At 43.6% G+C, this 22,452-nt stretch overlaps 1 protein-coding gene across 3 annotated transcripts in view; it reads left to right on the top strand.

Annotated features, from left to right (window-relative positions):
• The window catches only part of LDB3 (LIM domain binding 3), a 197,083-nt gene that overhangs the window by 7,294 nt on the left and 167,337 nt on the right, over nucleotides 1-22,452 (top strand). For all 3 annotated transcript variants that reach the window (XM_084845328.1, XM_084845330.1, XM_084845327.1), the window contains exon 2: nucleotides 13,684-13,811. In XM_084845328.1, coding sequence (XP_084701454.1) covers nucleotides 13,719-13,811 — 93 coding nt within the window. In that variant the 5' untranslated portion in view covers nucleotides 13,684-13,718. The remainder of the gene's footprint in view (nucleotides 1-13,683; nucleotides 13,812-22,452) is intronic.

Genomic DNA, 22,452 nt, shown 5'->3' with positions numbered 1-22,452 from the left:
CCCACTTTGGAGACCACTGATCTAGTTAGTACATTGATGGACTTTATCTGCATGCATTGGAAAGTTAATTATTTAAATGTTTATGAACTCAGGAATATTTTTTTAAAATAAGGCCTGAGTTAGAAGCTGACTTTGCTGGTACCTCCTGTTAAGTAAGCATTTTTTCTTAATGGTGATATAAAGGAAAGCTTGCTGGTAATATTCTACCAGTCACAACAGACGTCATCATCTAGGCCTGCAGTTGGTCTTGAATGGTAACTGGTTGGATGTCAAGATGGGGATATTGCCTGCAGATCTGGACAAAGAAGGGAACAGCAGGGAAGTACTGGCGTTAAGGCCAGTAAACGAATCTTCCTTGCACCAATAGGCCAGGATGGATCTGGTGATACTCTTTCACCCATATAAAGGGTTCCAGAATTCCCTTCATGTGAAAAGGGTCTTTGTGGTGACTGGGAATTGGTGCGGGTGCTTCCCTGAGGTTTTGTGTCCGGGCTACCCTGTTGCATTGAGCATGGATGTCTGAAGAGGAGTTGCGACGCTTGCGTGAGCATCTGCTTATGTTCAGGGGCTCCTCTTCAGATGCCTGTGCTCAACATGTAGATGTCAAGGAGCAAGGCTTGTCCAGCCACGCAATGCCAGGGGCGGGTCTGGCAGCAGGGCCCTGCACCCGGGTCAATACATGGACCAGGTGATCTCTGTTTAAAGGCTGCCAGAAGACTGTCCACTATTCAAATGACTGTCCTATCCAATTTCAGTGTGAAGAACTGTTGCCCATCAACAGTTTGCACCTGAAAAGCCAACTGAACAGCCAGGCACACAGCTCTCTTGGTCACAGTGTTCCACATTATGGTGAGATGTACTGTATATCTATTGAAATGATAAGTATTATTTCTAAATGTCCATCTATACATATACATTAGCATATGCAAATTTTATGCAAAACACTATCCTCTTTTGCCCCCTTTTTTTGGTCATGTGATTTATAAGTGGCCACAGTAGTGTGGACAGATATTGTGTGTGTAACATGTGAAGGGGGATCAGTTCTGGCTTGATTGATAGTCTAAGCAACTAGGACATTTAATACCAGTAGACTTTGCTTTCTTCATGCTCAGTTGCTCAGTAGCTAGGTCTGACAGGAAGCTATGAACTGAGTCCTACCTTTCAATATTCTGACAAATAAGTGAAAAAAGTTTTGAGATGACAGGGCACTTGGCACTTTGGTTGTTAGTTCATTATTTTTTTAAGAACTTACTTAATACTTTTACATGAAACTTCTTTGACTACTTGTATTTAGCCTCCCCACACCTGAACTGGCTCCAGGCCTGGCACTGGTATTTGCATTTCCTCTTTTTTGTATCAGGGTAAGTGCTAACATGTGTTCCTCCTGTGCAAGCACCGGGTCATTGCTGACCCCTAGAGGGACGCCGCTTGCGCTGGCGTTTTCATGGCAGACTATAGCTGGGTGGTTTGCCATTGCCTTCCCCAGTCATGACTACCTTTCCCCCAGCAAGCTGGGTACTCATTTTACCGACCTTGGAAGGATGGAGGGCTGAGTCGACCTGAGCCTGCTACCCAAGACCCAGCTTCTGCTGGGATCAAACTCAGGTCATGGGGAGAGTTTCGGTTGCAATACTGCCGCCTACGTGCTGCCAAAGAGCAAGAGGAACAGAAGCTGTGACAAGTTGTTTAGATCTATGCTATCTATCTTCCACTTATGTCAAAGAAAATTTCATCATTTTGTGCACACACTCCCTTTCTCCTCTCCTGCCAACCGCATGACTGGATCCTGAATCACTTTTTGAGTTGCTGCTAGCTCTCATTTGAAATCAAATTTAAACTGAAGCAGTATTAGGACTTCATGCCAGTGACTTAATAGGACAATGTCCGTATTATTTAAGGACCTTAAACTGTTGCCATTGTCAAGTTTCATTCTTTTCAGATGGGCTCTTGGCAGATAAGGCCCTACTTCTAAAGACACCTGGCAAACCTTATGACGCCTCCATAACAAAGTCATATTTGTATCTGTCAAACTGCATTAAAGGGCACACAAATGATGAGGATATCTTGTTCTTAGAATCGCATCTGCTCCCTTTGGCTTGTTTTGCAGTTGAAATCAATGGTTTATATTTGTGACCAAACTATCTGTGGCAGTTATAGTGTTATTGCCCCCATAGAAGGGTATGACTTCAGAAGACAGTGAACCAATAAACCTCCCAAGGTAGAACTCTTGTTTCTTTTAAAAAATATCTCTAAGGACAGAGAAAGAGACATGTCTATAATCAGGCGGTGTGTAGAACTTTTCCTTTCTATGAAGAAAGCTCCCATAAATCTGACATATCTTTCAGAGTGAGGCAATACTAAACAATATGAGGAAAGGTAGTAGAATAGGTCTGCTGACATACTTCCAAATTGCCAGTGAGCACTAGATTGTGGCCAGGGTGTACTGCTGAGGATGGGGGCTATATGGACATTGACCCCTCAGAGATTATTTAGGTCCCTTCTGTGAATTTTCAAGCTTAATTTTTTTAAGGTAATGGTTTGGATTCTATCTCTTCTTCCATGAATGGAACAGAGTTCACAGAATGGAGATTGTCTACCTCCTGCTGTCCTCTGCAGCCATCTGTACCCTCCAAAAATCTGTCATGGGGTGTGGGTGATCCTTGGAAATGGTGTGGAATATGGTGCAAAGGCTGGAGATGGAAGGGTGAGTTGGCAAACCGAGGGGCAACATAGGATACAAGCTACTGTCTATAGGTCAGCCATCCCCAACTCGGTGCCCTCCAGGTGTTTTGGACATCAACTCCCATCAGCCCCGCATAGTTGCCCTGCATATGCTCTGCATAGTACACACATCCCCATCACCACCACCCTAAACATTTCTAGCTATGGACTTGGATAGGAAGTGAGACATGTGGGCTGAATTTAGCCAAGCAAAGCTCCCACCCCCTCCCTGGCATGCACAGTACCATGTTGCTAGTAGGTAGTGACTCACCTCAAGGCCCGGTCCTACCATTAGGTAGAGTGAGGTAGCTCCCTTAGGCAGCACATGCTGGAGGGGGGAGGGAGTGGTGGTGAGCTGTGTGTGCCACGCGGCCTGCCCAGCACCCCCTGAATTAGCCTGCTTCCCTCAGGTGTGGTGGGAGATGCTGTCCCATTGCCAGTGTTGAAATAACATTCAACTGCCAGTCCAGTTGGCTTCTGTATGAGGACATGGGGGGGCGCCATCTTGTACTTTGCCTCAGGCAGCAAAATGTTTCAGGCCATCATTAGCGAGGGTTATATGGGGTGACACATTCCTAGAAGTAAGGAAGAACAAGGCTCAGAGCCAGTCTGATCACAGGCAGGCTCAAGCCCGTGCTTCATGTGGTGAATTTGGGTTCCAATATAAGAGTGGCATGTTTTGGACAGGTTTTTCTAAAATGTGCCACTTGTGCACCTCGCATTTCTCAGATTCAGGGGCAGTTGCAGCAGTGGTAGCAAATGGAAGTGCCTCCAATAGAGCGCCAGGCATGCACATTGTGTGCAGGCTTCCTAGGACTGCTGGTCTAGGTTGACACCCTATTGGAAATGAGGTATTGATGTAAAGCTCTAGAAATCTAGAAATTACTAGAAATAGTAAGTGCTATTTTAGAGGTGCTATCACCCTCCTCTCAGTAATGGCATATTTAAGAGCTTGTACCCTAAAACTTTAGATCTGTTGCACACCAAAAAGCACACCCTCACTATTTATTTATTTGTTGCATTTATATCCTGCCTTTTTTCCTCCTGCAAGGAACCCAAGGTGGCTTACATTATTCTCCTCCTCTCCATTTTATCCTCACAACAACCACCCTGTGAGGTAGGCTGGGCTGAGAGCCTGTGAGGGGCCCAAAGTCACCCAGTGAGCTTCCATGGCCAAGTGGGGACTAGAACCCAGATCTCCCGGCTCCCAGTCCAACACTCTCGCCGCTACACCACACTGGCTCTCAGCGGTTGTGGCACTAGGGGAAGCACCTTAAGATGGAAGCCACACGTGGGGGATCAAGTACCAACACCCCATTCCAGGCTGACGATCATGACCGAGCAGGACACAGAATGTGTGCTGACACCAGCTGGAACAAGAGTGCCCAAGTTGCCTTGGCAATAGAAACAAAAAGAGCAAGATGTCTGGGAGGCATGGCTCTGTTGCCATGGTGACAGGCACTTGGATGTGCTGGGGTGTGTGGCCATGGGTGGGCTTCCTATCAAGCCTGTAGGTGGCAGTTCATAACCCAGCCAGGCATTGGCCAAGGCTGTCTGGTGGCAGAAAAGTAGAGGTGGGTGGGGCAGAAGTGAGGAGGGGGACCGCGGGTGCTTTAACCCCTCCCTCTCACATCTGAGCCCTCAGCTGACATCAGTGATGCATGGTGGGTGCAGTAATCCCTTCCATTCTAATGCAACCTTGCTGCGGGGCAAAGCATTATCTCGGGCACTAATGCCTTATCGCTGGAGCTCTCATTCAGCAACCCCTCTGGCTTCTGAGATTCAATTAGATCAGGAGTGGGCAACTTTGGGGGCAGGGCTCAGAGCCATTTTCACCCACTGCAGTCTGTACTCTGTGGGGCATTGCAGGGTGGCTGGAAATTTTTTTTTAAGCGTTCATGCTACAGATCATATAGCTTGTTTGAAAGCTATATTTGACCCACGTAGTGCTCTATAGTGGCTACAGAGCGCTATATGCATCAAATTTAGCTTCAGAACAAAGTCAGTTTGGCCCATTTAGTGCTCCATAGTGCTACTGCAGTCAGTTTTGGGTTTATTTTTTTACATTTTTTTTTGTGCCACGGGGGGGATGGTGGGGTCAGCAGAGGCTGCGTTTTGCCCACTCTTGCATTAGATATGGGCTTACAACCGTATCTTCCCAACCATAAGAATTAGAAACTTGCTTCTTCTTATAAAGAAAGAAAGCTGCAGTTCTTAGCAAGTGGAGTTTTTCTCCTAATATGACCTCATTCTGCACTTCCTCCCCCATAGTTGTATGAGATTCACAGCCCTGTTAATAGCCATCTTCCTCCTATGCCTCATAATTCCACTATAAATTTCTTAACTAACGTAAGCAGAAGTACGGCAACAATTCCACATCCTATCACGTTATGAATTGTTTCCAGTACAGCAGCAAATTTGGCATTAGTTGTCAAAGCATGATGGTATTCCTATTCTGAGCCACTACCTTGAGGTGTTCATTCCCTCCCTCACATGCCAGCCATATAATTGGTACAATACTGCTGTTAACATTCTGGCAACATCTCCCTTCCTATGACTGTTTTTAGCAATCAACTAAAGGGCAGTATTCACTGGGGCTTTGTGAACTTTGGTCATTTTGGTATCTATCTTTGAGAGAGAATCTCATCCTGTTCCCTGAAATGATTTCAACAAATACTGGTTCCAAAGCCTTTGACCTTCTTTTTCTGGCTCCGTATGGTTGCTATTTGAAGGAACAGTGACTGTTCTTTTGTTTCAGTGAAATCTGAAACTGAACTCTGTGGAGAAATGGGTCATCATGGAAGGACTAGAACTCCACCTTGTGGGACAACGTAATCTTCCAGATACCCTCACACTGATGAGGCCACTTCCCACATGATGAAATATCTCTAATGTAAATTCAGTATTGGTGGCCTTAGGCAAGCTGCTATCCAGTGCGCAGGTAAATTTTGATGTGGAGGCACTCGTCATGACAGCCCCTGTAACCATGCCCCTAGGAGAGTCCAAAAATCCAGGTTGCTGTGTTGATCCATATCAACAAAACAATTCTAGCAGTTTTCACCCCCCCCCCAGGTCTTTGTGAAAAGCTAATGGATCTTAATTGCCTGTTCAAGTCCAAGCCACTCCAAAATACTTTACATTACAACAGGGAACAATATATTGCTGTGGGGAAAATGTATTTCTCTCCAGCTACTGTGAGGATTGTAGCTTAGCTCAGAGGGAACAGGGAATTCAGAGAAGGGGTGGTGGTAGATAATGTTAGCATTCCTGCTGATAAAAAAGTGCTGACATTTCATTCCTGTGAGCCCTGATTCCTCTACACCACTGCTGCTATCTCTCAGCCTCAGTCCCACATCTGGAATATCCTTGTATTTATACAGCTTCATAATCACTAGTGTGTGTAGCACTTCATGGAACCACCATAAGTCGAAAGAAAAAAAAAAAGACAGGTTCCTGCCCCCATGGGGGTTATACTTAAAATGCACAATGGTGAAAGTGGAGAGGGGAAAATATTGTCCAAAGTTGATGAAAATATACAATAGACACTCAATTCCTGTAGTGGTGTAACAGGCCCTGTCTCCAGAGTAACATCTCTTTTTAGGGCAGGTGGGGAGCCTGTGGCCCTCCAGATGTTGTCAGACTACCGCTTCCATCATCCCTGATCATTGGCCGGGGCTGATGGAAGTTGAAGTCCAACAACATCTGGTGGGCCTCTGTTCCCTGCCCCTGTTTTAGAGGATTACGTCACCAACTTGTGAGGTGACTACATGGTTCTTTAATAGACACAGAAGGGAAAGAGATGTCTTTGGTTTTGTTTGTGTGATATCTGGGTGGATTATATAAAGCTAAAAGAATACAATATAATACCAAAAAAACCCTAACAGCACAGGAAAAACAGCAGAAAATATTTGTGTGTTTTTTCCCTTCTGCTGTGGGCATTGGGGCAAGTCTGTGTCTGTCTGGAGCAGGGAAAAATTGGGCTAATCTGGGTATCTAGTAGAGTGGAAGGCCTAAGCAGTATAGTAGTGGGAGGAAGATTAGTTGTTACAGGGGAAGGGAAATTAGATGAGGGCTGTTCTCCCTTCCAGTTCTCCCTCCAACCTGCAGGATCCTGGTGGCAGTGGTGTAACCCTCTGGGTCTGAAGGCTGTGTGTGATGCATAAGGCCAGATCAGTCAATGGCAAGACTACTGCCATTCAGGATTTGATCCTGGATGACTAGGCTGATTTGGCTTGCATCACAGAGAACTGGGTGGATGAAGGGTGTGTGTGTGTGTGTAGGTTAATCTTAGAGATGGGTGAATATGTCAGTTTCACTTTCTCCCACATTTGAATTTTTTAAATCTCAAGTTCTTCCTCCATCAATATGAAGAATTTTAGCAAATTCTTATCAAAATGGAACTGAAATGAAATTCTCGGCATCTGCACCAGCCAGATTCAATAGGCACAGCTGTTTCCAGAATAGCGAGGATCCAAATCAGAATTTTAAGAGCTAAGTACTCAAAACCCTGGGCCTGGATGGCAAACCTGTCATTTTTGGTTTCTCCCATGTCCAAAGTTTCTTAAGTTCTTTTTCTCCTGAATATGGAGAACTTTGCGAATTTGAGTAAATTACTATCAAAACCGAACTGAAACGAAATTTTCACCCATCCCTAGTTAGTCTCCTCCAGCCTTGTCATCTGGGCTTCCTAGTGCAACAGCAGTCTAGTCCTGGGGGATGATCTTGAGTCATATCTTGCCCTGCTGCTCATCCTGGAGATGGTCTTGATTTGGTCTTCTGCTCTGGATGAGATTATGATATGAAGAAGTCATGGTGACTTCCTTATCATGGTGATTATAAACCATGCTGGCTGGGAATTATGGGAGTTGAACTGCAGCACATCTGGAGAAACCTACTTTAGTTTGTGGAGCCTGAAGATGTGGACAGAATTCTTGGAGGTGTGAGATCATATACTTGTGAGCCCAGCCCTTGTCCATCCTGGCTGATTAAGGCAGCTAGAAATGAGCTGTCTGAGTAGGTGGTAAGGCTGGTCTCCTTGAGAGAGGAGATTCCAGCTAGTATAAAAGCAGAACTGGTAAGAACATCTGCTGAAATAACCTCACAATAACAAGCAGAGGACATTGTGCAGGTATTCCATCTTTTTTTACTTAATGGATTTTCTTCTGTAAGAAAAAAGACAGAAGAAGCAGTGGGAAAACATGGGAGGGTTACGAGTGGAAAAGGACGATGGCTGGAACGCCCATAAATTTCACAGCAATGGCATAATAACAGCTTCATCTGGAAGCACCCTTGATCCACTGTGTTGGATAATTTCTGGCTAGTGTCCAGGTGCTTGAGCATGTGGTGGCATCTTGATTTCAGATTTTTTGTAGATGAAACAGATCTAGACCCATTTCAATCTGGGGTTCGGCATTGTTTGTTTTGGGACTGAGATGTCCTTGGTTGCCCCGCTGGACGATTTACACCAGGGGTAGGCAACCTGGTGCCCTCCAGATGATTTGGAGAACAGCTCCTATGATCCCTGCCAATTGGCCATGTTGGCTGGGGCTGATGGAAATAGTAGTTCAAACCATCCGGAGGACACCAGGTTGCCTACCCTGGATCTACACTACAAGGGGAATGCATCTCTGTGAGTTCTGCTGGACCTTTTTGATTGCATCAGCTATCAAAAGTTGCCTTCTGCATTGCCTAGCTGTTTTATAGTGGTTCTGGATCATCTTGGAGGGTAAATCTCAGAAGATGGTGCTGGGGCTGGGGGAGGGTGCTCTGTCCCAACGCTTTGACTTTTGGCAGGGACGGGAAACATGTGGTCCTCCAGCTGTTGTTGGCAACACCCATAATCTCTTACCATTGGTCATGCTGGCAAGGGCTGAAGGGAGTTGCAGTCCTACAGCAGCTGGAGGGCCACGTGTTCTCCACCACTGGCCTATGTGGCCTCCCCTATGCTCTTGAATATCTTCACGAAACTACTGGAGGATGTTGTCTGGAGATCTGAAGTCTGCTGTCATCAGTATGCAGATGTGACATAAAGCTCTCATGTCTGTCTCAATCCAGAGAGGTTGTAGAGGTTTTGAACCAGTGTCTGGAATTGGTAATAGGCTGGATGTGGGCAAACTAACTGAAACTTAATCCAGAAAAGACAGACATAAACCTGGTTAAGAAGAAGACAGATCCAGCCATGGTTACACATGTCTGGTGCTCTATGTGGGACTGCCTTCAAAGTGTGTTTTGAAACTTCAGCAGGTTCAAAATGCAGCTGAGAGGCTTTTAACTGGAGCCAGTTTTATGGAGTATATTTCTCTGCTTTTGCACTAATGCCACTGGCTATTGGCTGCATTCCCTATCCTACCTTTGTGATCAACTGGAGAAGCACAACCAGGTATTCCGCCATTGGCTGAGGAACAAGGGGAAGGGCCTTCTCTGTAGAGGCACCCCAAATGTAGAATCCCTTGCCTTGGGAGATCCCTCTTGCCCTTTCGTTGATACATTTCCAATACCAGTTAAAAGAGTTTTCTGTTTAGTCAAGCAGGCTTGCCTTCCCCTTGATTTTTTAAATAATTCTCCCTCTCTATTATGTATTATTGTAGCATGGCTTTGCTGTTGTTGTTTTTATTGCTTTCCTTGTAATTTTGTATTTTTAAACATTTTAAGTCATATTGAGTCCTCCTTATGGTATGGAAAGGCAGGGTATAGATCCCAGAATGAATGAATAAATAAACATCTTATACATACCCAGGCCCTTACCCTTCAGATCTCACGCTCTCTTTCTACTTCTTAAGTTATCTCTCTAGTTATGCCATCAAAACTAGTCAGTTTGTAAATTGAATCTAGGTTCATAATTCCCAAATGTATAATAAACCCTGACTTTGATTCACTGAACATTAATATTTTCCCAATTCAAGCTGAGATTGATTACAGGGAGATAGATAGATAGATAGATAGATAGATAGATAGATAGATAGATAGATAGATAGATACACACACACACACATATATATATACATACATACATACATACATATGTGTGTTTGTGCCTGTGCAGCCTGCCTGGCTAACCAAATTCTACCATCTCTGTGCATTCTCATTTGTTTATGGAAGTAACCCTTCAGTTTCCAAAGGAAATTTAAAAGTCCTGTTTGCAATGCACATGTGTACAGAATGACCTGGTTTACACACAGCACTAACCCATGGTTTATTTAACCCATGGGTTGTTGTATTTTGAGTTGTCATGATGTATGAATGCAGCCATGCTAACAAGCCATAGTTTGTTAACCATGAACAATCCACAAAATAACCCATGGTTTGTTGTTGGGTTGTTAACTCTGAGTTGTTTAAACCATGGGTTGTTGTTACATGTGAACTCCGAACCATTAGTCATTCATGGATTGTTTCACCAGGCTACAGAGGCGGTGGACAAGAATGGTAAAAAAAAACCCCAGCCACTCTGCATGCAGAACTGCAGCACCACAAAGCATTTGAGATCCAGGGACAGGCAGGCCAAGGAGGAGGGAAACAAACGACCCATGGATTGAGAAAACAAATCATGGTTTGTTTGATTGTCTGCCAGAGAAACCCTGGGTAGGGCAACAAACCATGAGTTAACCATGGGTTAAATAAACCATGGATTAGCTTTACGTGTGAATCAAGGCAAGATTTTATTTAACCCAGAGGTGTTGCTAAGCACTTAAAAGGTTTGGGGCCAAGGCCCATAGGATACAAAACTGCATAAAATTTGCATATGTTGATTTATATTTATATATGCAAATGTAGATATAATTACTAGGATTTATTTAAATTTCACAGGTGGCAAAGCCAGTCAATTAATTGCTCATCCAAATAATCTCGCATAAAATGTATTATTCAATTAATTTGCACAGCTGTGGCCCAAGGTATCTCACTGCCTGAGGTGAGAACATGCGTCACCTGCACTGCCTCCACCACTTGCACCCCTTACCGGGTGTGGGGCTCTTGTGAGAGCTTGCCGAAACTCGTGTGCGGCCCAGCTGAACTCTCATGAGACCCGCGGCTATAGTAAGGAGAAGTGTGGGGGGAGGGCGAGCGATGGCTGCTCCAGAGAACCCCATCAGCCACTCTCTTGCTGCGGCAAATGCCACTGTGGAAGAGCGGCTGGCAGGGCTCTCCAGAGCATCCACTGGAGGTGGCGGGGAGGAGTGGCACAGTTTCCCCTGCCAGATACTCCTCACGCTCCACTGCCTGATACAGGTGCATCAGTCCACGCAATAGTAGGGCTGACCGTAAATGTGCACCCCTGCCCCAGGTCATCACAAACCAATGGAAAATGTTTTTTTCTAAGCTTAGTTGCCATGCAGTGAGAGACTTTGGGGGAGGGGGGGTTGCAGCATGTGGGAAGGGGAGAGTTAATGAGTTAACCAGCTGCTGTGCTCCTTGAAAATTCCACGTGCATGGCAGTTAAGCTAAGCAAAAACAAACCTTTGGCATGAATGAACGCTCAGGGTTCTGGGGAATAGATCCAGGGCCTAGGAAATAGATTTGGGGCTGGGGCCCCATGGGACCAGGCCTAGCAACACCCTTGCCAACCCTTTAGTTACTCTTTGCCAAAGGAACCAATTGGTTTAGAAGTTTCGATCTGAAACCATACAGCCGCTACCTCAGCATCTGCTGGCTACTACTGTTGTGAGCAAAGCACATGTGATAGCTGCCAATCAGAGAAGGATGCATCGTCAAGACACATAAGATCATGACATACCAGGTTGGAAAACAATGCCAAGTTATGCACGTGGCACATGACATTCCCAAGATGCAATTTGGTGATCTGCATGTGCAAAAAATCAAAGACACCACAAAAGAACTTGCACTGGACTCACAACTCCGTGAGCAAATTATGACGGCCAGTTTGTCCATCACTAGTTGTCTCAAGCCTTGGGGATGCCTTCTTATAAAGTACCCCACCCTCTAGTGGCTGTCCTGGAAGACAGATAAAACACACACACACGCACGCACGCTTGATAGAGTTACAAATGTTATGAAGACAGGTCAGGGCTACTGTGGATGCTACACAATATTCGTGGTTGCTTCTGAGAATGGCAACTACACATTGAGCTCCCCAAGGACACTGGAAGTGTTTTTAAGGTGGGAGGGGGGCTCAAGGCAGTAGCAGGGCTGGCCCAAAACCTTTGGCTCCCTGAGGCAGAGCAGCAAATTACTCCCCTCCTCCTCAAACCCATGGTACATAGAGCATTTCTACATGAGTGATTTATTGCACACTCATGATTGGCCACTCACGGAAGTTTGCAGGTCCTTTACATGATGTCTCCAACCTCCAGGATGTCTCCCACGCTTACCCCCTTTATCCTGCTTTCAAAAAGATAGGAGATAAAATGATGAGGAATGTTAATCCATTCTATTGGTTGTGTAATGACGGCAAAGCACTATTATCGCAGTGCCATCTAGTGGCTATAAAATGAAACATTTAGAAACATATAGAACTTGCTGAGGAAGGACTTTGCTCTATGCAAACCACATATCTGCCCGTGTTAAGGAGCTGGTTGTAATCCCGCAAAGAATCTGGAAGCAGATAAGGATGTGGGATTTCAGCCTCGTGTGATGAACCTCACACGAGGTTGGCCCAAGGCCAACCAAGTTATTTTTGGCACCTGAGGTAGAAAATCCCACAAACGCCTCTTTTCCTCTCTGATAGTAAAAAGACAATAATAATAAAATAATGACATGACACCAAAAACCTGCTGCCTGAGGCAGCCACCTCCCTATGCCTAATGCTTGGGCCAACTTTGGGCAGGTGGGACGTGATGATGAAGGTTTCCTATTGCATTTTAAAATTTGGTTATTTCATTGGCAAATAGGAAAGTTTATATGCTGTTTCTGATGTTGCTCTGAAGGTAATCAAAGCATCCAGATTTTTTTCTAAGCTCTGCAAAGATTATCCTTGTGGCTCAATGTAGGTTATTGCTGAAATTGTGTTAATCCCTGTTTTGATATGGCTGTTATTGACTGGTGTTTTGAACTGTGATTTCAATATGTTTTCATCTGTACACACCCAGAGAAATTTGGCTGTTGGGGTGATTGATAAATGGAGTGAAATAAAAGGAGTCAAAGAAATCACTGCATACAATTTCCCATTGTTCTAACAGAACACCCTCGACATTGAAGAGAATGAGGCCTATCTTGTTCATATAGACCTCTGTGTGCATACCAGAGTCCTTGCAAGGACACTGGCGTCACTGGGTTAGGATATATTAATAAACCAAAGGGCAAATGTCTCCAATCATGTAATCGACCATTTCAAGCTAGGTATGTTTTAAAAAAAAAAAAAAAAAAAAACATGGATACATTCCCTTTCCCTCCCCTTTTATTGTTTTCCCTGCTTCCCCTTACTTTTTCCAAAGATAGGCATTAATATACGAAAAAAAATATTTGTATGAAACAAAGTTGCATAAGGTTGTATTGGATGGATACACACACACACACACACACACAGAGGTTTGACATCCGTAAGGACTGCACACTAGTGCAATCTTGGAGACTGTATTGACAAGCGAGAATATTAAAATGAAAGACCAGTGATGCCTTTTAATTTTTTAAAAATTTTGAATGGCTAGCTTGCACTTAAAATAAAATCCTCTTTATCTTAGAAAAGTGGCTTTCAGTCCGCAGAGGGGACCTGAGGAGCCTAGAAAGGTCTGCTAACCTCCCAAGGGGGCTATATTAGACCTCTGAGTCACAAGAGGTTTTGCATAGCTGGTGTTTGGTTACAAGCCTTTTATGGACTCCTTCATCAGGGATATCAGTATCTGCATTATAACTCCTATCTATTCTTAGGTGACACTTCGGCAGGACTGACCAGGCAAGAGACAAAAAATATCATTATTTTGTGCTTTAATTTGCAAGAAAGAAAGAAAGAAAATCCTCTCCTTTTAAAAAACAGAAATACCCACCTGTATCCCCCCTCCCTCTGTTTCACAGAGCCTTTGGGGTTCCTGGCGTAAAAGAGAGATAAAATGTCTTACGGCGTGACTCTCAACGGACCTGGACCATGGGGGTTCCGACTGCAAGGGGGGAAGGACTTCAATATGCCTCTGACCGTCTCCAGAGTAAGTGCCAGCAACTCAAAATCCTTCTCAAGTTTTACTTAGACCAGGAAACAACAGCAAATCTCCTTGTGATGGTTTGGTTTGACCCACTCAGGCAGAGTTTCTAGGAGAGAGTGAGCATGTTTTAGTATTTTTAAGCCCTCCAAATATGGGGAGGGAAGAGGGTTGCAGAATGGAAATAATATAGTGATGCACGAATGCTTGAAGTAAAAATGTTATGCTCCTGTGCCTTGTCTGATTCATAGAAAACATGAACAGCCTATGTAAGCAAGCTGTTGCAGCGGTCTCACCTTCTTTTAGCAGCAGATCTTCCCTCTCCCTTCAAACATTTCTGCAAAAGTGGATGAGAAATGGTAATAAAGGAATTTGAATTTGGATATTGCTGCCCTTATTCTGCAAGCTAAAATCCACATTGACATGGATTTGATTGGAACGGGAAGGGAAGGAGCTGAGATTGCAGACCGGATGACGTCTCTTGGGGCGACGGGAATGGGTGGGATATGTCAAGTTGTCTGTAATTTTTGTTCCCCCACATTTGATATATAGGTCAGTCATCTCAGGGTGTCAGACAACATCTGGATCCCCCATAAAAATTCCAAGCTTGAGGCAGGTCAGTTTCACAATAAAGGCCTTGTCTGGAAGCACCTTAGGTCTCAGTCAGGGTCTGATGCAACAGACAGTACTCCCATAGCAGGCAAGAGGAAAGATTGGCGTATGGACAGAGCTGTGTCCCCTTCCACAGCCATAGAACTGTAAGAGAGACAGGATAGTTCTTTGGGTTGAGACCTACAGTGCAAGCCTATATACGTTTACTCACAAGCAAGCCCCATTGAGTTCAGTAGGAATTGTTCTCAGGTTCATGGGCTGCAGCCCTAGACATCATAATTTCTGGAATTTATGAAAAACTCTGATGTTCAAATTTTAGACCACTAAAATACCCTGCAGATATGTATTTCATCAGATACATTTCTTAATAATCTGAAGCTAAATTTGAGGCAGCATTCAGAAATAATAAACTCTATGATTTGCATAATTCCTTTGTCTCCAATTATCTAGGTAAAAGGAACTTCCTGCACATTGCTGAATGCAAGTACAGTTAGAACTCAAAGATTTTTGCAATATCTCAATCTTTTTAGGAAGTTCTCGAAATAGATGGCATGCCAAGAGGAGCCCTTCTCTGGTTAGCCTCACAGTAATAGCTCTTAGAGAAAATGGAAGATTGGAAATGCAATAAATAGACTGGGTCGATGCTAATGATACTGATTAATTAATTAGTAAGTAATGCATTTCTTGGAGCTGAAAATGGCAGGTACCCAGATAATGCAAGGCACACTTTTCCACACCACAGAGGCCTCTTACTTTACTCAGCTGAGTTTAAGCTTAATCTAAAATGCAATCCGCTGAAAACAACAACACCTAAACACCCTTTGCTGGAATGGCAAACCAACATTTTTTTCAGATGCTGGAAGTATCTTGCAGATAACTGCAAACCACACTGGTAACTGGCCAGTTTGGTACCTTACCCCAGGAAAGTAAAAGAGAAAAGGCATATCAGTTTGGGATGTCAACCCTATAGATAAGACTTTTCCAATCTGGTGCCCTCCAGATGTGTTGAACTATAACTCCCATCATCCCCAACCACGCAGGCTGGTTGTTTCTCAGGATGAGAGAAGCCATAGATTGAACTCTCCTCTGTAGCCATAGGGCTACAAGCCAATTTTCCCCAGTGAGACCTAAGGTGCTTCCAGACCAGGCCTTTATTGTGCAACTGACCTTCCTCAAGCTCAGAATTTTTAAGGGGGATCCAGACGTTGTCATCTTCCATTTGTAACCCTCCTGTGTTTTCCCACCACTCTATCTCCTGCCTTTTTTTTTACCATGAAAAAAAACATTAAGGAGGAAAAGATGGAATAGACGCACAATGCCTTTTGATTGGTAGCGCTAGGAGTGCCCTTAGGAATCCCACTAGAGACTATGGGCCTGATCAGCTGTTACTTGTCTGCCTCACTTCTCTATGTGGTGAGATTAGGGATTGGCTTTGGCCAGGGGATCCTTCATTTATTTGAATACAGGAGCACTGGTACCTTGGATGATGAGCTTTCTTCTGAAACAACTTCAAGATCCAGGACAAAGCATAATCTTGTATGGGATCATTTCTAAGCTGGAGAAGCAAGGAGAAAGTGTGTGAAGTCAGGGCTCACTCACGGTCTTACCATAACATAAAAGTAATGATGAAATTGCTTACTCTCAAAGCTTAAGCAGCAGAATAGATAACTGGATTGCAATTAAATCTATAACTGGGCCTATAAGAAAATATTGCAGCATAGAATGCTGCAGTTCAGAATTCCACCCAATCCATTCAATCCTCCCCCCGCCCCAGTTTTCCATTTTGTCCCTTCAACAGTCAATCAGTATTCCATGGCCACTGAGCATGCTCAGTCCTCATTGGAAGGTTTTAGTGTTTTTTTCCTAAATATGTTTTGTACTTTTGAAAACCTTGGAGTTCCTCCCCCAAGCCTTCTGATACCTTCCTCTTGTGCCTGAGTGATTCCATTTTGTTTATATAATCAGCAGCACTCACAGTTTGAACATCACAAATAGAAGGAATAAGTGGGGCACAGCAAAAATAGCTGCAGTGTTGAGTGCTTCTGTTCAGGGTTCCAGTCATTCCATTCTGTTTCCCCTTTACCCCTCCCCAGCAGTCAATCAGCATTTTGTACCCACTGAACATGGCCAGTTTCTTTGGCCTATTTGGGGGTTTGTGTATTTTTTGTGGTGGGGTGGACACTTGCCAGACTCCAGCTACATTCAGTTATTTGATTTCTCCATTTATGTGTATGGGCAACTCTCACTTCCATCCCTGTGGACATTTTAGTACAGCTGTTCTGTGTGAACCAGGAAGTGATCTATCTAAACAAATAAATGGTTCTTTCAACCCTTTTTGTACATGTGTCCTCCACTCTCCTCGTTTTCCAGCTACTGCATTCCATTCCTTCTCCTACCAGTTGTCAGTTTCCCCTCCTCACAGAGCTTTTCTACATGAGGCATTTAATGTGCACTCATCATGCCCTACTCATGGTTGCTTACTGGTTCTTTAGAAATGTCATGACCCTCCAGTTTCGCTTCTGTTTTTAAACAGCACTTTCTGCAAGTTTTATTAGAGCAGGGAAAATGTGGTATTATTTGTTAAAGTGAAAGAAAAGGCTCTTTGACTTGTGTACTTGCACTATTCTTCTATACCACGGTGCCGCCTAAAGGTTTTGTAGCAGAAAAGGAAATGCTGTTTCTCAATTCTGCGACGGAACAAAAGTAGATACAGTGGATTAACAGCCTCGTGTCTTTTCCTCTATCTGTACGTAGCACCTTTCCCGCCTTCCAACCTATGCTTCCCCTATCACATTCTTCTCTAGTGATGATTCTGAATGCTCTCAGTTCATGTGCTTGCCCTGTGACATTTTTCCTGTGAGGATTTTGCAGGAAACATCTGCAGGCAGGAGACTAGGTTCCAGGCAGTGTCTGCTTACAACTTGACACTCTCCTTTTGTTCCAAAGTATGATTATACTTGCATATTTTTCCATGGGTTTTCCATGGAGAGAAAAAATGTAGGAATCTTAGAACAAAAGTCTCATTGGGGTCAGACTGGGATTGTGCCATCTATAACTCTACCTAAAATGTAGGTTCTCCAACTCAAGGTCTCTGAAGGCAGCTGCTAGTGTTGGAAGGGAAGCAACCAGAAGAGACTGCTCTCTTGAACAGGCAAGGATAGGAGGCCACGTGTGGGTTCGCATCTTAGAATGCTTCTCTGTAGTTTTTATTTTTAAAAACAAAAGAAAACCCTTCCCTGTGCATACAGTGCTAGGATATGGGAAGCAGCTAAGCTAGGATCGTTTCCCCTGACATGCTAGTTTTCTATGTATAGAATGAAAAAAAAATAAAAATAAAAAAAAAATAGGAGACTATTCAATCATCCCCCCAGGTATACTCTGAAGTGGTACAGTCCAGCAGGAGCTGATCACCTCTAATGCCCATGAATTAGCCCTCCGTTCCTTTTCATGTGTGTGCGTGAGAGGGGGAGGGGGGAGAATAAGTAATACAAATGCTTGGCTCCCTAAAAGCCTGTGAATCACCTGCTAGAATTTTCCAGTTAATGGAAAAGGTATAATTTTCAATACTAACCTATCTCACTTTAATGCTATCCTCCCTATAAAAGTGTCATAAAAGAGACAAGAAGCTTTTTTTTGGTCAGGAATGACTTTTTATGAGCTGTTATGTCATACTGTTATTACAAATAAAAGTAACACTTAGGCACTGCTTAGCAGGAGCAGCTCCTGCAAATAAATTGCATGGACCTTTGCCATCAGGTACCTAAGGACTCATTTGGGGCCTTTGGGGGGGGTGCGTGCGTGTGTTGAACTTCTTTATAAACCGTTCACATCTGTTACGATGCAGAGGGCAGAGCTTGGCTTTTAGATGAAAGTGGCCCATGTGTGAAAGAGTCTCATTGTCCTTGTTCAGATATAACATTAACATTATATGAACAAGCCTCAGGCTCATGCGCTCCTCCTCCCCTCTCCTCCACCAGTTTAATATTTGGTCCAAACCCTAAACTTATAAACAAGGCAGCTTCATAAACCACAGCTTGGAGTTGGCTCATTTCAGTAAACCATAGAAGACTAACCACAGTTTGTTTGAATTTGGACATAATGCTAAACTGTGTGGTTAGATGAAAACAGAAGCAAAAGCCTCCTATCTATTCCTTACAGCCATGCCAGAGAAGGAGAGGGGAGAGATAGGAGTACAGGAGCCCAAGGCTAATTTATGTGACACTAAACGATAATTTAGCATTATGCCCAAACAAGGCCACTGAGTGGCCTTGGATAAGTTACTGGGCTTTTCTACACTGGGCATTTATCATGCGCTCATCATTCCCTACTCATGGTTGTTTACAGGTTCTTTAGACAACGTCGTGACCCTCCAGTTTCACTTCAGTGTCTAACCAGCGCTTTGGGCAAGCTTTTTTGGGTGGGGAAAATTCAGCATTTAATTGTGAAAATGAAAGAAAACGCAATTTCCTCTTGCATATTTGCTCTATTCTCCTATACCACAGTGCCATCTAGAGGTTATGTAGCAGAACAGCAGAGCTGGAAAGGAAACGCTTCCCATGTAGCCCTTAGATCTCAATTCTGCAACGAAACCGAAATAAGATACAGTGGATTAAGAGGCTATTAACAGCCTCATGTAGAAAAACTCCTAGTCTCTCTGCTGAAATTACCATGCAGGGATTTTGTGAAGATAAATGAGAGAAAAGTGGTAACCAGACTCCTGGGGGAGGGAAGAAAAAGCATATTTTAATGTAAATTGGCTAAGTTATGCTCCCCATAAGTTTCTTGGATATTTATCACTCATTGACTGTAGCATCAAATGAGCAGATATGAATGGGCACACCTAATTTAACAGCGAGCACTTTCAACTCAAACCCAGTATCTTTTAGACAATTTTGGCTACAAGTCATCAAGTGATGACAATGCATATATGTCCATGCATCTGGAGGATTGCACGCTATTGTTAAATGGTGAAAATGGAAGATTTGTTTTCTGTTTTTCTTGCCAAAAGTAAACTCTGTGATGGGTCTTTGGAATGCGGCCTTTCTCTTTTTAATATATTTTCCCAAGTTACACATTACAGTGAAGAAAGAAGAACTGGTAACATTGGGGCGAAGACAGTTATGATATAAAAAGATTAATTCAAGAGTGGGTTCTTTTATGGTGTAAGCCTGGCTTCCTGCTAGCTGTGGAATTTTCATGACAGATGCACATACTAGCAAATCAAATGCTGGTTTAGCTGACAGCATTGTCCCTCCCCGCTCTAGTGCATGTTTCAAGCAAGCCACCTGCCTTAAAAATATTGTGCCACATGTGAGTTTATTAATTTATACAGTCATCCTTCACCTTATTTCTTTTTTTTAAAGCAAACGTTTAAAAAAGAGTCCAGGGAATGAGGTGGGTTTGTGATGTCACAGGGCCACCTAATTAGACTCTCTACTGGCAAATCTTTCCCGTTCAAGCTCTACACCACATTAAAACCCTTTTGCAACCATTTTTAAAGAGCTCACCTTGAGACAGAAATACTTCTGTTTATGCATGTACAGCAGCAAAAACCACCTCTGTCATTCTCGCCATTACACATTTGTACACGCTCCTAATATTTAAAAATATCCATTATCGACTGATACCACATATACTTGTGCAAGACATTTCATATAAAAAACAACATATAAAAATAACATTTATTGCAAGATAAGAAAACACATAAATAACTTCTGCAGTCGCTAAACCCTAGCAACTCACTAAAATGCATTAAACATATATGTAAAAACAAAACAAAAAACCCAGTTGGAGTCATTATCACTTATTCCCTTCTGGGAGGTCCAGGTGATCAGATCTCTGTTGAGTCTTCAAAGCATGCAGCACAGGAGTTCCAGTCAATCAGAAGAGTGACAGGTGAAGGCATATCTTTGTGTTCCCATGAAATGGAGCATTGTGCTGAGTGCCTTGTCATTTATCTAAAAATAAGTGGCCGAGTGATGGCTGCAAGGAAGGAAAAGCAGGCGTATGAGATTTTAAGGTCACCCTGCAGCTTCCTACGTCTGGAATTCTAGATTTTCTTCTAGCAAGCAGGTGTGAAAAATAGTTGCAATGCTTGCTGTAGCCCAGTGTTGTTGACACATGGCCACAAACCCAGCACTGACCCCTTTCTTTATAGTCCCAAGAGGCTCATCAATTGTGGCTCACAGAGCTTGCCACCAAATCAGAAATGAAGGAAGGAAGCCAAACTAATAAACATTCACAAATAGTTCAACACTCAGCACAAGTTGTTTATCTATGAAGCTCTCACTGCACAGGTGATCATGCTCATTGGGTTGGGCATCAGATCTAGCACGCAATGGAGCAACATTTTATTTTTTATGGACTATGAGTTTCTTCACTATGGCTTCCTAAGGAATTTTAAAACATAGTGTCTTCTAAAATGGTACTGTTCCTGTTCTTTGCAGGACTGGGCAGGGTGACTGAGTGCTGTCAGGCAAACTAGGGAGGCACAAAGAATTGCTGGGGTGTGTGTGTTAGATAGAGAGTTTCAATATGACAATTAGACAATTCCTGGCAGAGAAGGCTATCAGTGACTACTAGTCCTGATGGCTGTATGCTACCTCCAGTACCAGAGGCAGTATGCCTATGTACACCAGTTGCTGGGGAACATGGGCTGGAGGGAGCTGTTGCACTCATGTCCTGCTTATGGGTTTCCCGTGGACAGCTTGTCAGCCACTGTGTGAACTGAATGCTGGACTAGATGGACCCTTGGTCTGATCCAAAAGGGCTCTTCTTATGTTCTTATGACTAGAATTTAGAGCCCTGCCGGTGGCAGGTACCTTGATCAGCAATGTGAATTAGCTAGTTTTCACATCATTATGATGGGTTTCCCTAGCCCCACCACCAGCAGCCAACATACGATGTTAGGAGTCTGCACAAGTTGAAATACATGTTATGGCCAGGGGAGAAGTTGACACAGAGCTGCCTTTTTTGTATCAGCCACACGTTCTTTGTAATCTATTGCCTTTTTGGAGTTCATTGTGGGACAACATTACAAAGCTGCTTGAATTGCCCTATTAAGAATGTTTTGATTGATTTTGCTGCCTTAGAACTTGTTTTGGCCTTAAAATGTAGTCCCACCCTGTGACTAGTGATGGCCCAGTCCAACATCACTACAAGAAGTATTTCAATGAAAGGGCAATGCATAGAAATAAATGGAGATTGTGTATCCATTGATAAATTTAAATTGGTAACTCTAAGAAAGTTTCTAACTATCAACGCAGGGCACTCATCTAGATAGATTTTGAAGTAATGTATGATAAAGCTGAAATCTGATGCTTCAATATTTGCATAACTCAAATTAGGATAGAATTATGTTGTGTGTGTGTTACAGTAATTCGTTTGCAACTTAAAAAATGGCATGCATTAGACCCGGGACATTGGAGGGTTTGTTGACGAGCTGCAAAAATTGTGCCTCTTGTGTTTGAATAGCAACTCTTCCTGAGTAATGTTACTGGGGGGTGGGGGGAATACAAATGGCTTGATTCCCCTCTTTGTCATCCCCCTGAGCACCCTTAGTACACTGGCTTGCAGCTGGTACTATTCTGGATTCCAACAACAACAACAACAACATGGCATGGGTGTCTCCAGCATTTCCTGTTCGTATCCCAGGTAGTAGGGTTGGGGAAAGCCTTTCTGCCTGATAATTTGTAGAGCTGCTTACAATCATAGTAGAAGATGCTTGTTCTGACTCAGTATAAGACAATTTCATAGGAGCTCAAAGCAACAGAAGAATGCAGTGTTGTATCTCCCTCTTTTTTGCCGGTCTTGCTTTTCTAGCAAGAGTCTAATTAGTTGCCGTTAGGTTCGCCTACTTTTGAATTTCAGAAATGCCATTCTCTGGGTGGGGCCAAGCCTGAGCCAGAATGAGCAGGACTTGGTAGGAAAGGGACCAAATATAGAGCAGCTTTCCCTAACCTGGTGCCCTCCAGATGTTTTGGACTACATCTCCCAGAATTCCTGTCTATTGGCCATGCTGGCTAGGGCTGATAGG

This window comes from Heloderma suspectum, chromosome 3 (assembly GCF_057233095.1).
Source record: "Heloderma suspectum isolate Gila_16-S chromosome 3, 16-S_ref, whole genome shotgun sequence".
NCBI classification, from domain to species: Eukaryota; Metazoa; Chordata; class Lepidosauria; order Squamata; family Helodermatidae; genus Heloderma; species Heloderma suspectum.
This window is presented reverse-complemented; position numbering and strand designations above follow the sequence as displayed.